Consider the following 14,634-nt stretch of genomic DNA (forward strand, 5'->3'; position numbering starts at 1 on the left):
AAATGTTCCCTGAGATGGGACAGAGCTGGACAAAAAGGACGATATCCTCATTAAGTTGAGAGGCGGATTGCACCTTAGGCAAGAAGGATGGGACCGGACAGAAAACAACTTTGTCCAAGTGTAAAACCAGGTAGGGGAAAGGCATGAGAGAGCTGCCAGCTCTGAAACTCTCCTAATGGAGGACCGCAATGAGGAAGGCCACCTTCCAGGAAAGGATACAAAGAGAAACATCCCGGAGTACCCTACAAGGCACTGAGAAACAGATTCAGGTCCCACTGGGAAGAAAGGGGACCTATATGGCAGAGCTACATGAGCAACCCCTTGGCGAAAGGTGCGGACGTGAGGATCGGACGCCAAGGGACGCTGAAAGAATGGAGAGAGCCGACACCTGACCTTTAGGGGAACTGTTCCAGCCCAGACTGTAAAAAGGAAAGGCAGCGTGGGAGGGAGAACACAACTGGGGATAAGGAGTGAGATTCACACCATCGAAAGTAGGACCACCAAGTATGGTGATAAATCTTCGCGGAGGCAGGCTTGCGCGCCTTGATCATTGTGCGGATCCCTTGGGGAGAGAACTCCCTGGCCCTCAGAACTGCAGTCTTAACCACCACGCCGTCAAATGCAGCGACAGTAAATTGGGGTGGCACAGGGGACCCTGAGAGAGCAGGTTGGGACGAACAAGGCGGCGCAGTGGTATGTCGTCCACTAGACGAACCACGTTAGCGTACCACACAATCGCCTGGGCCAGTCCGGAGCCACAAGAATGGCAGGGACGCCCTCCGCTTTTAGCTTCCTCAGGACCCTGGGAAGGAGAGCAAGAGGAAGGAAGGGGAGGACGAAGTGCGTCAAGTGGATCACTAGGGAGTCTATGGCTAGAGTCAGAGGATCTGAGGACTTTGAGACAAACTTTCAGGTTGAGGCGGGACACGAAGAGGTCCATGTTCGGTTGCCTCAGAGGTTGCAGAGCTGTGCAAACACCTCTGGATGAAGAGACCACTCATCGGGGTCGTCCAAGGAGCGACTGAGGAAGTCCGCCTCCCAATTTTCCACTCCCAGAATGTAAATCGCTGAGATGGAGGGAACCCCGAGTTCTGCCCAGAGAGGATACTGGTGACCTCGGCCATCGCTGCAGGACTGCGAGTGCCGCCCTGGCGATTGACAGATGCCACAGCCATGGAGTTGCCCGACTGGACAAGAACAGGACGGTCCTGGAGAAGGCGCTCCCAATGAAAGACAAAAAGGTAAGTCTCCCAAAGTTCCAGGATGTTGATGGGGAAGAGAGCTTCCTGGGAGGACAAGAGTCCCTGGACTGGACCGTCCGGTCCCTGAACACCCCGCCCCCCCCCCCCCCCGACCGCTGACACTGGCATCCGTCGTGATGACCTGCCAGTGGAGGGGCAGAAAGGATCGCCCCTAAGAAGAAGTAACCGAAGCCACCACAGGAGGGACTGCAGAGTTCTGGGAGGAAGAATGATCCTGTGATCAAGGGATAGCAGAGACTTGTCCCACCGGGATAGAAGAGAATTCTGTAGAGATTGACAGCGAAACTGGGCGAAGGGAATAGCTTCCATGGCAGTCACCATCCGACCCAGGACTTCCATGCAGAAACGAATGGAAACTGGAACCGGACGACAGAAGACAAAGTCCTGATGACAGAGCACAGCGCTTGTCTGGCGGAAGCCGAAACCGGGTGGTCACCGTGTCGAACTGGAGTCCCAAGAAGATCAGAGACCGGGTGGGAATCAAGTGGGACTTGTCCTGATTGACCACCCAGCCAAAAAAAGGGACAAGGCCTGAAACATGAGACTGAGACTCTCCTGATTCTGGGCCCTGGTTGGAGCCTTTACCAGAAGGTCGTGCAGGTAGGGGATCCCCGACACACCCCGGGCTCACAGGATGGCGAGGCCAAAAGGAAGGGCCACAAACTGAAAATGGCCCTCTGGAACTGCGAAGTGGTGATAGCGCTGATGTGCCGGAAAAATGGGGATGTGAAGGTAAGCATCTCTGATATCCACAAAGGAAAGAAACTCCCCTTGATCCATGGATGCCACCATAGAATGGAGAGACTCCATACGGAAATGATGCAGGAGGAGATGATGATTGAGGAGCTTCAGATACAGGATCGGGCAGGCGGAGACCCCTTTCTTGGGGACGACAAACAGGTTGGAACCCACGAAAAATGCTCCTTGGGAGGAACTGGGACAATCACTTCCAAAGCGTGACCCGAAAGGGCCACTGCCAAAGGAGAGTGAGGAGAGTGGGATTGAAAAAAGCGATCCCTTGGGAGGGACGCAAACTAGATCCGATAGCCTTTGGAAACGATATCTCGGACCCAAGAGGCCTGCACGTGGGCAGACCAAACGTCCCAGAACAGGGACAGATGACCTCCCACCCAAAAAGAATGTTCGGATGCGGGCGTCCCTTCAGGCGGAGGGAGGCTTACGGGGCCCAAAAAATGGCCGGAACGGTTATCAGACTTCCAGGAGGGACGAGCCTTTAAAGGAAGAGGCCTTCTTGTCCTCTGAGGGCGTCGGTCTGACTGCCCGATCCGAGCCAAAGGACAGAAAGGAGGTAAACTTTCTGCGGGAATCGGGATGAGACTTGTTCTGCGGCAATAAGGAGCTCTTACCTCCAGTAGCCTCGGAAATAACTTCATTCGGGCGTTTACCGAAGAGTCGGGTCCCAGAGAAAGGAAGCTTCGTGAGAGATTTCTTGGAAGTGGCATCGGTATCCCAGGCCTTGAACCACATGGAGCGACGAATCGTCACCAGGTTACCTGTGGCAAGAGCCGTAGAAGGGCAGACTCCAGAGAAGTAGAGAACAAATAGTCTCCAACATTGGAGAGTTGAAGTGCAAGATCCGCCAAATCTTCCGAAGGGGCCTCAGACAAAATGCCCTGGCGGAGCTGGAAAGCCCAGACAGAAAGGGCTTTGGCCCCCCAAGCAGAAGCGAAGGCAGGAAGCAAAGATGAACCCGCCGCTTCAAAGGCGAATTTGGCCAGATTTTCAATTCTCTTGTCCGCCGGGTCCTTAACAACTTAACGACCATGGACGTGTATACACGTCCAGGCAGGATGCACGTTCCCGCACCAGGATGAGTATAAATGTCCACTGGGCAGCACCCACGAGATCGTGGAAGGGACTCTGCTATAAACACACAGCTGGGACCCTGCCACACTGCCAAGACTGAAGTAAACTTCGGTTCAGGCAGTTTAACCCTTCCGACCGCGGTCGGAAGTGACAGCGGGCTGTAAGTGTTAGGACAGAGGAGAGTACACAAAATGGATTTAATATAGTCAGCTTATTTTTTTTATACCATATGCATTGTGGTATACGCTGGCACAGAGTTTGCCAGATTTTCACCATTATCACCATGTGACATGTTCGTTTCCCTTACTTACCAAGCTTCCTAGATCCGGAAGATAAGTGGACGTCCTCTGATAAAGATGATGCCAGTGACTGAGAGCTAGATACACTTCCAGAGCGAGCTTTGTTGTTGTGCCTATGGTCCGAGGGGCCATGTTTTTGATGAAGATTTTGAGGAAGGTGAGATGCGGTCAGTTTCAGCTCTAGGTCAGGACGGCCATTGTGAAACACGGAGGCTGTGATGAAGAGAAGACCATAGTTTATGTACAGGCTTATAATTTATGATCAGCTATGTTCACATCTGTGGCTTTATGTTGCCCTCCCTTTTCACGAACATTTATAAAAAGCAGAAGGACATTTGCCAGAAGCAATCTGACAGAATACTCTTTATAGTTCCATTAGATAAGAGATTTTTAGGCAAGAGGATTTAATGCAGCTTTCCGACAATGGATAACAATGCAGAAGCCTATTGTAAGGAAGCAAGTCTGAGCCTTCATAAAGCGCTGCAAAAACTCTTTGCTTTTACTGGTTTACTATACCTGGCACTGAAAAGCCTCTTATTACTATAATAACTAGGATACACGCAGTGTAAACAATGAAACAGGATCCACTTGCTCACCATGTTCAGAAATATATGTACAGTGATCCCTCAACTTACAATAGTTTCATCATACAATGGTCTTTTCTGGACCATTGTAACTTTAAACCAGACTCAACATACAATGCTACAGACAGTCCAGATCTATGAAATGTGTCAATGGCTGGAAGATCTGACCAATCGCAACGGGCATTCAGTGGTAAAACACCTGAATTACTTAAGAGCATGCACTGAATTCCTGTCTGGTAACGCCCCCTACAGTACAGGGAGGTATTACATGTTCTGTTCTCTTAACCTAACTGTTAGCTGCTCCTTTGGACATCAGATAAGGTGTGGCTCCATTTAACTTTTTTTTTTTTTTTTTTAGGACATTGCGTGTACTGTACAGGACCCTGAAGAAGCTCCTGTCCTCTAAATAGACAGAGATTTACAGCTTCCAGCTTTTATATGTAAGGATTTGCTTTATCTGTATTAGTTATCTACTTATTTTTCTTTAATCCTCACTTTTTCCTATTTTTGGATGACATTTTGGTGTCTTCAGAACCAATTATCAGGTTTCCATAGAGTTCTGGTCTCAACATACAATGGTCGTCCTGGAACCAATTACTATTGTAACTTGAGGAACCACTGTATAACCAAAAAACAACTGTATGGGCACCACCAAAAATGTGTTTTACATAGGATCAGCACCAAATGAGATCCATAGGCCGCCTGTCAAATGTGTAGAATGCTCTAGACATCCGGGACCCCATCACATTACATCCATATGTTGCAAAAGAGAGGTTACAGGTGACAATGCCGTAAAGGAGTACTCCATTTCTCTCCTATCCACAGGACAGTGCTCGAGTATCTCTGAGGTATCTTTTCCCATAGTGAATGCATGCAGACACTGCAGACACCTTGCTTCAAGCAGCGGAAACATTCTGGAGATTGCAGGGGGATCACAATCCCAGTGTTTCGCAGCCAACGTGTCTCCAGCTGTTGCAAAACTACAAGTCAAAGGATGCCCGGACAGCTGGGGTTGTAGTTTTGCAACAGCTGGAGGCACCCTGTTTAGGAAATACTGCTCCATCCTAGGCTAAGTTTTGAAACACTGGAGTACCCCTTTAAACTCTAATGGACACAATGGCCAAAAATGAAATTTCTCTCTCACCTGAGTGGTTCGATACATCAGGGGTAGTTGGCTCAGAGTCTTCCATCTCTCTGGCATCTAAAGAAAGAGCATCCAAGCCCTCACTGAAGGAATCCACTGACTCTGTGTCATGAGTGGAACCGTTTATGTGATAACCATTGAGTCCACTTTTGTCAGTAGATGCTGCATTCTGTTCTCCCTCCGCAGGGGCTGCTTTGCCGGTGTCCACTGTATTGGTAGCGGGTGCAGGTTCAGCTTTGGACTTATTCTTCTTCTTTTTGTTCTATTTGTAAAATGTGCAAATTTAAACAAAAGAAAAAAAAAAAAAAAAAAAAAATTAGATGAAAGACTGAAGCCACAAAATGATTTGTACAAACTTAAAAATACAATAAAAAGTTAAAAATAAAAAACAAAAATGCTTTGGGTCTATGATAAACTACAATGTCAGGGCACATAGGGTATTGACCCACCTGGCAGTCAGTGTACAGTCACAGGGGGATTACACATGGTTAATGCCTAACCAGTGTGCTTCCAGCTGTTGCAAAACTACAACTCCAAGCATGCCCGGACAGCCAAAGGCTGTCCGTGCATGCTGAGAGTTGTAGATTTGCAAGAGCTGGAGGCACCCTGGTTGGAAAACACTGGCCTAGACACTATAGGTTACATCAAGGTATATGTGGACAAAGCCTCAGCATTTTCTCTTATGCAGTTGTCTCTAAACTCGGATCCTCCTGATGTTGCAAAACTTCAAGTTGTAGTTTTGCAACAGCTGTAAGTCCATAGTTTTAAGACAACCGTTCTTATGTGAAGAAGACTTCCCATTTACATTATGTGTACCTTAGCATAGCAAATTCAGTGCACACTAAATATTCCACATAAATACACCTCCCACATGACACAGCCCCGAGGTAACTCCTTTCACGAGGTTTATTATTCTAATTAGACAAAAGCCAATGTTTGAAAAGTGTCACATGATCGGGGAATCACGTACAAGGGAAAAAGTAAAATAGGTAGATGACCAAAATCTGATAAGTTCTGGACATTCCGATCATAGAGACTGGTGTCCAAAGTTTTGCAGGCTCCATTGTATGAAGAGGGAGAAGGTGACTAGAACAGCCTTAGGCGGAACACCGCACGGAGATCCTGCGGGTGGCGCTAGGACTGCATTCCCATCCTCGGACGGCAATGCATTTGCGCAGAAAGATCCGCTCAGAAATGCATTGCCGTCTATGGTGTTTGCAATGCATTCCGCGTGATCCTTACACTTTCACATACGGTCTGCACCTGGAATTAGGTAGTTCTCTAGGTAGAAACAATGAACAGATTTACCAAAACTGCCTATTTCTTAAACAGGGAATTAGACCAATCAGTCTATGAATGCATCAAATGTAAAAGGTTTTCTCCTGCAAATAAGACTTATCCCCTGGCTGATCTCCAGAATGGAGCACAGCTCTTCTCACATCTGAGCGTTCCAGCCCACACCATCCAAGATGTACAAGTCTTGGCAGAGACATGATGAACAGCCAATCACCAGCCGCAGCAACGTCCCACTTCAGCCGGTGAGTGTGAGTGGGCAGTCACTGCTGAGACTAGTACATCTTGGAAGGTGTAGACAAGAGCGCTCAGCGGTGAGAGAGACGGAAGTTAGATCCTTGCGATCAGACACGTCTCCCCTATCTTGTGGGTAGCGGATAAGTGTTTTTAGATCCTTTAACATAGTGTCTCAGGCTGTTTGATATATTTGGGACACAGGCTGTGCCAGCAATTTATGCACATTCTCCATAGTAAGTCTCACGAAATGTCACCAACATTCTAGAATATAAAGTTTAATAAACATCTATGTAGTCCATAGAAAATGCATGAAGCTTTACCTTCTTCTTGCCTAGAACCGTCCACTCTTTTAGAACTTCCACTGCATTACCTGGGAGGGTGAAATGCAAACAAATGACATCATGAATGAGGAAAAATAACAAAAGTTTTACACCTTGTATCATATGTTAATCTATGTCATTTACATAAGATATAGTACAGAATAATCCTAAGGGAAACGAATCTGGCTGCTCTGTAACTGTTTACAATTCAGCTACACAGACCATTTAGGGGGGGAGGAGAGGAGCTGTGACCATCATCTATTGTTGTTGATGGATCCTAAATGACCTGCCCCCAACATGAACTGGAAGTGTCATTATTAGAAGGCTTTTAGGGTTTTTATTTTTTATTTAAAAAATATTCGATAACATGAAAAAGTAAAAAAGAAAGAAAAATAAATAAATAGAACTGCAACAAACCTTATTCTAATCATCTGATATAAACATGCCACTTTTAATAAGCTTGCCAAGATTGTTGTGGGTGTACATGAGCAGTAGCACTATATCTGCTTATTACATAACTTGCATATGGCCTCTCTCTCCAGATTTTGCTGCAAGCTTCAATTGTTTTTCAGCTTTTCCTGAGCTAGTGGGTGGAGGCTATAGGGATAATGCTCCCCAATTTCTCGATAGCAAAACCTCAGAAGCAGCAGCAGCATGGAGGACAATATAGAGTAGTGTAAGCTAAGCAGTGAATCCAGAACTGGGATAAGATTAAACACTCACTACAAGATGCAGCCTCTATGCCTGTCTAGCCCCTTAGCTCCATAGACTTCTATTGGCAGCTGTAATATGATACTTCAAAGAGCTGATCTGTCTTGAGATCAGTTTGAGACTTTTTTTTTGAGCAAATTATTATTTTGTGAGAAGGGGGTGCTGGGAAAGAGACTGACAGGTTAAGTGGTTGGAATTTTTCTCATAAGATATATTACAATGTTTTTTTTTCTTATACTTGCTTGCATGATTCATACGTATGCAGTTTGTTAAAAAGTGATTAAACAACGTAGTTTAAAGGGGTACTCCAGGAAAAAACTTTTTTATATATCAACTGGTTCCAGAAAGTTAAACAGATTTGTAAATTACTTCTATTAAAAAATCTTAATCCTTTCAGTTCTTATGAGCTTCTAAAGTTAAGGTTGTTCTTTTCTGTCTAAGTAATCTCTGATGACACGTGTCTCGGGAAACGCCCAGTTTAGAAGCAAATTCCCATAGCAAACCTCTTCTAAACTGGGCGTTTCCCGAGACACGTGTCATCAGAGATTACTTAGACAGAAAAGAACAACCTAAACTTCAGAAGCTCATAAGTACTGAAAGGATTAAGATTTTTTTAATAGAAGTAATTTACAAATCTGTTTAACTTTCTGGAGCCAGTTGATATATAAAAAAAAGTTTTTCCCTGGATAACCCCTTTAATAAAAAACGAATTCTAGAAAATACCAATTCCCATATTACTCCATAAATGTACCTTGCTTTCTCGGTGCACAAATTCCAGATTTTGATCAGACATATGGGAGCACGGTTGATCTACTGATCTAGCTCACTCATGTCAAGGAAAGTGAGGTTACTGCCTGGTAACTATCACTGTTATCAGTGTTTAAAAAGGAAGAAAATAACTAATTATATTAGGGTATCTACTAGTAATTCATATCTGGCTGTCATATTCTTCACCAGCATCCTTCAAATCTGTCAGTGGAAGAGAAACTAAGGTCTGTGTCAGCCGCTCTAAAGACGGAACACACAGGGTGTTTTTGCTGATGGGCTAACAAGGAAGCCATAGGGAATATGAATCCCCCCATGACTCTGGTTCCACTACTCGAGCATCACTCCCACTTGTATAGGGAGTAATCTTTATTCAATAACAGTTATTAGAAAACTGTTTAAGAAATAAACACAATGAAAAAGAAAGAAAGAAAAATGGATTAAAAAGATGAAACTACACTATGGAGAAAAGGGTTAGGACCCAAAATGTGGACCCTTTATTAGAGTAGAATTTATTTTAGGGTGCGTTCACACTGAGGAATTCACGAGGAATAATTTTGGTCAGGAAATTGTTGCCTTCTGTCATTTAATCCATCAAGTGGAATTTCCATGAGGAAATGAAAAGGAATGAAGGAGGTTATTTAATTCAACTTTTTTGAATTTTGCTTGAAAACGATGTCGGGCAGAATTTTTTTTTTTACCATTGACTTCTATAGGATTCTGCTCGTGGATCCCGCTTGAAGAATGAACATGTTTTTTTTTCAAGCGAAAAGGAAATCAGCGTAGGAATTCTGCTAGCGGAATTTCCGCTGTGTGAACAGGACAGCGGGAAAAACATTAAAGGGGTTATCCAGCATAAGGTGATTTTAGTACGCACCTGGCAGACAGTGGTGGACATGTTTAGGAAAGATCTGCGCTTGTCTTGGGGATAAATGGCTATGTTGTGAGATTACCATAACACTGTGGCTAGCTTTCTCTGAACTTGTATTTCCTGTTTGACTTGTTTTTATGACTAGAAATCCCATAATGACATTTTCCTCCCTCCCACACATCAGCGACCCCACCCATTGAAACGAAAGACCTGTGGTTTTCAATCAGGGTGCCTACAGCTGTTGCATTAGTTGCAGATTGATCTCTCTCCCACCAAGCGATCCCTCCACCCATTGAAGCAGACAGGCTCCCTGTCATCAGCTGACTAGTGAGTCAGGTCTCGGCCACATTGCAAGCTGGGAAAAATCTGAGACAACAGTCATTTTGTATGCTGGTAAAAATATATAGTGAGGTGAAAATCACAGAATTGTGAGAAAACCATCACACACAGGTACAGACACTATATTATGAACTACACTAACTTTACAGCCCCTGTAGCATAGTCAAATAAAAAAAAAATCCTGGAATACCCCTTTAAAGTCAATGGGCAGAGGAGATGTGCATTAATTTGGAGCGGAGAATTCAAGAGGAATTACTCAAGTAAATTCCTCTTGAATTACTCAGTGTGAACAGGCCCTTAGAAAGAACAGATTGTAGAATGCTCCACTTGAAGCCATATGCAAGAAAAGCATTGACACACAGAAGCATACTGTACCATGCAAAGACACCACAATTGAGATGGCAATGGCTCTACACCAGTGTTGCCCAACCAGGGTGCCTCCAGCTGTTGCAAAACTACAACTTCCAGCGTGCCTGGACATCCAGAGGCTGTCTGGGCATGCTGGGAGTTGTAGTTTTGCAACAGCTGGAGGCACCCTGGTAGGGAAAGACTGCTCTAGGGAAAGATTTGCCATGTATGCAACACTTTATACACAAAGAAAAAATCAGGCTTTTTGACAGAGGCATTTAGAATAGTCTAGAATGCGTGTGATATTCTATTGTACCGCCTGTTTACAGATTAAAAGATAAAGCAGTTTACAGACAGAACCTGGTCTTCGTGAGTGGGTGGAGATGTGGAAGGGTAAACAGAAAGGGGGACTTTGACTGCTGCCTTCAAATAAAGGGTAAAAATATATATCAAGCCTACTTGCACAGAACGAAGACTATGCGGCCTCAGACGTAAGAAAAATGGGGGAGGGTATTTTATTTTTTTATTGACCAACTACATGAGGGAAGACTAAACATGGTGATGTAGAAGGGACAGCTTTTAGAATAGGGCTTATAAATAATAAATAAGCAGCCACCAATAACTATTCCAGATTCTCATTTTGAAGAGGGGAAATACAATATTTACTTCTCGACTTACCAAGAGGAGATGATGGAAGAGACTACTCTAGGCATAAGTGCAGCTTTAGGAACTGTTAGGACACTACCCATAGACATAAAGGGGTAATCCGCCACCTAGACATCTTATCCCCTATCCAAAAGACCGCCTGCAATCTCCCTGCTGCACCTGGCGTTTGTATAGAGCAGTGTTTCCCAACCAGTGTGCCCCCGAGCTGTTGCAAAACTACAACTCCCAGCATGCCCGGACAGCCTTTGGCTGTCCGGGCATGTTGGGAGTTGCAGTTTTGCAACAGCTGGAGGCACCCTGGTTAGGAAACCCTGGCTTAGAGCATCGAGTGCAGCGCCGATGGCTTGTGACTTCACGGCCACGCCACGCTCGTGACATCACAGCCACACCCCCTCAATGCAAGTCTATGGGAGGGGGCATGATGCCCCCTCCCACAGACTTGCACTGAAGGGGCGTGGCTGTGATGTCATGAGCAGGGCGTGACCGTGACGTCAGGAGCCTCCAGCATGGAGTTAAGTTTGCTCCGTGAACTGGATTTCTGGGGTGCCGCAGCCGAAATCGTGGGGGTCCCCAGCTGTGGGACCCCCGCGATCAGACATCTTATCCCCTATCCTAGTATAGGGAATAAGATTTCTAGGGGTGGAGTACCCCTTTTACATTATGAGATCATCTCGACCATGTGACCCAGTAGAGAACGCACTAAACGCAAACTTCTCCCGTGAAGGTCTCAAAACTCAGACCCCCACCAATCCAAAACTTTTGACATGTCACTAGGACATGTCAAAATTTTTTCCAATTGAAAGTGCCCATTTAAAAAAGGAAACCTGTAATATTTGTCATGCTACCTGAACGATGAGTTATCGGGGTGGTCCCTGGTGGCTGCTTCCCATCCTGCTGCCCTTGATTGATAGCTCTTTACTTACACCCAACCAGAGGGAGCTTTAGCTATCAAAACTGCTAGTGCAGGCAGAAACCGCCAGAGACCATCCTGGTTACTTGTGGTTCAGAAAGCATGAATGTGATGAAAGGTTCCTTTTAAAGGGGTATTCCAGGAAAAAACTTTTTTTTATATATCAACTGGCTCCAGAAAGTTAAACAGATTTGTAAATTATTTCTATTAAAAAAAATCTTAATCCTTTCAGTACTTATGAGCTTCTGAAGTTAAGGTTGTTATTTTCTGTCTAAGTGCTCTCTGATGACACGTGTCTCGGGAACCGCCCAGTTTGGAAGCAAATCCCCATAGCAAATCTCTTCTAAACTGGGCGGTTCCCGAGACACGTGTCATCAGAGAGCACATCAGGACAGAATAGAACAACCTTAACTTCAGAAGCTCATAAGTACTGAAAGGATTAAGATTTTTTTTATAGAAGTAATTTACAAATCTGTTTAACTTTCTGGAGCCAGTTGGTATATATATATAGTTTTTTCCTGGATAACCCCTTTAAGGATATGGACCAGAACATGAAGTATATGGACCAACCCAAGAAGGTAAATCTGTACATTTGAAACAACCTACCTTCCATGAAAGCCTGCACAGTCCTGTCCACACAGTTATCAAAGTGCTGCAGCACCAAGATGATCTCATTGTTACTTTTGTTGGGAACAACCGAACGCACTGCGTTAATCTAGAAAAATAAAGTGACACAATTATTCATATTCACATAAGACAGGCCTAAAGGAACACTTATGGTAAAGTCAACATCTAATGGTGAGCTGCTAAAATTAGAGATGAGCGAACTTACAGTAAATTCGATTCATCACGAACTTCTCAGCTCGGCAGTTGATGACTTTTCCTGCATAAATTAGTTCAGCTTTCCGGTGCTCCGGTGGGCTGGAAAAGGTGGATACAGTCCTAGGAGACTCTTTCCTAGGACTGTCAACCTTTTCCAGCCCACCGGAGCACCTGAAAGCTGAACTAATTTACGCAGGAAAAGTCATCAACTGCCGAGCTGAGAAGTTCGTGACGAATCGAATTTACTGTAAGTTCGCTCATCTCTAGCTAAAATCATTCACACATCTAAAAAGGGAAAGTGCATACAGTGGAAAAATCCACAGCAAGTCCGCAAGAAATCTGCGTGGATTTGAATGGGGAAATCTGCAACAAAGCGACATGCTGCAGATTGTAAAAAGTGCACCAAAGGATAAATGGGTATTCCAGGAAAAAAAACTTTTTTAATCTATCAACTGGCTCCAGAAAGTTAAACAGATTTGTAAATTACTTCTATAAAAAAAAAAATCTTAATCCTTCCAGTGCTTATCAACAGCTGAAGTTGAGTTGTTCTTTTCTGCCCAACTGCTCTCTGATGACACCCGTCTCGGGAGCTGTCCAGAGTAGGAGCGAATCCCCATAGCAAACCTCTTCTACTCTGTGCAGTTTCTGAGACAGACAGAGGTGTCAGCAGAAAGCACTGTTGTCAGACAGAAAAGAACAACTCAACTTCAGCAGCTGATAACTATTGGAAGGATTAAGATTTTTTAATAGAAGTAATTTACAAATCTGTTTAACTTTCTGCAGCCAGTTGATCTAAAAGTTTTTTCCTGGAATACCCCTTTAACTCTGTTTGCCAACCAGGGTGCCGCCAGCTTTTGCAAAACTACAACTCCCAGCATGCTTGGACAGCCAAAGGCTGTCCAAGCATGCTGGGAGTTGTAGTTTTGCAACAGCTGGAGGCACCCTGGTTGGCAAACACTGGGTTAACTTCTGTTAGGAAAGTTTCCAAAAAGGGTAGAGGAGATTAACAAGAAAAAAAAAATAAAATGATTTTGCTGTTATGGACGTTATTTTGTGATGGGAGAAAGTAAGGCTTCTTTCACACGACAAAATTACTCCGTTTTAAAGATCCGTTCGAAGTTCCGTCTGAAAATCGGCTGCACTATTTCTCCCGTTCCTATCTTCCATCACAAAATAACGTCCATTATTAATAACGGGCTTAAAAGGATAATGTAAAAATCCCATAGACTATAATGGGATTTTCTAATGGCCGTATAGGATTTTGTAACTGCCGTTTTACAGCCGATTTTCTGACGGAACTTTGAATGGATCTTTAAAACGGAATAATTTTGTAGTGTGAAAGGGGCATTACGGGAGAAATAATGCATGCACTATGTCTCCCGTCACAAAATAACATCCGTTATTAATAACGGGCTATGACGGATTAAAACGGATAATGTAAAAATCCCATAGACCATAATGGGATTTTGTAACGGCCGCATGGGATTTAGTAACGGCCGTTTAACGGATGATTTTAAGGGTTTTCATAAGGGAACATTAAATGGATCTATAAAACGGCTGAATTTTATAGTGTGAAAGCCAAAATGGCTGTGAAGGAAATGTCCAGAGGTAGAGACTGCTGCAGTAGGGAGGGGCATGACCAGATGTGACTACAGGAGCAGCAGAGATCAGCTGATCACCAGTCATTTGAAGGCTACTACACATGATGACCATACATGGACCAAAGAGGGTCGTGACTAGAGATGAGCGAACTTACAGTAAATGCGATTCGTCACAAACTTCTCGGCTCGGTAGTTGATGACTTATCCTGCATAAATGAGTTCAGCTTTCCGGTGCTCCGGTGGGCTGGAAAAGTTGGACACAGTCCTAGGAAAGAGTCTCCTAGGACTGTATCCACCTTTTCCAGCCCACCGGAGCACCGGAAAGCTGAACTCATTTATGCAGGATAAGTCATCAACTACCGAGCCGAGAAGTTTGTGACGAATCGAATTTACTGTAAGTTCGCTCATCTCTAGTCGTGACAACAGAATTGGCCGAGAAGAAGCTATATCTGAGGAGTACAGCCCGAAGCTAACAACAAGTCAGAGACCTGCGGTGAATACTGACAACATCCTCACCTTTTCCTTCATATTCTCATAGGAGCCCCCTTGAGCCATGACAGTGTTCGACTGGACGTCAAAGACAAAGCCTATAGGATCTGTCAAGAGAAAGAGAAAGTAAGAGATTTATCAAGAGA

General features: G+C 44.5%; 1 protein-coding gene across 4 annotated transcripts in view; it reads right to left on the bottom strand.

Moving 5' to 3' along the window:
• Positions 1-14,634, bottom strand: part of SPATS2 (spermatogenesis associated serine rich 2) — a 100,442-nt gene that overhangs the window by 21,188 nt on the left and 64,620 nt on the right. For all 4 annotated transcript variants that reach the window (XM_056562201.1, XM_056562202.1, XM_056562203.1 and 1 more), the window contains 5 exons: positions 14,516-14,595; positions 12,183-12,291; positions 6,967-7,016; positions 5,117-5,378; positions 3,401-3,601 (listed from right to left, as the gene is read on the bottom strand). In XM_056562201.1, coding sequence (XP_056418176.1) covers positions 3,401-3,601; positions 5,117-5,378; positions 6,967-7,016; positions 12,183-12,291; positions 14,516-14,595 — 702 coding nt within the window. The remainder of the gene's footprint in view (positions 1-3,400; positions 3,602-5,116; positions 5,379-6,966; positions 7,017-12,182; positions 12,292-14,515; positions 14,596-14,634) is intronic.

Source organism: Hyla sarda, chromosome 2 (genome assembly GCF_029499605.1).
Source record: "Hyla sarda isolate aHylSar1 chromosome 2, aHylSar1.hap1, whole genome shotgun sequence".
Taxonomy (NCBI): Eukaryota; Metazoa; Chordata; class Amphibia; order Anura; family Hylidae; genus Hyla; species Hyla sarda.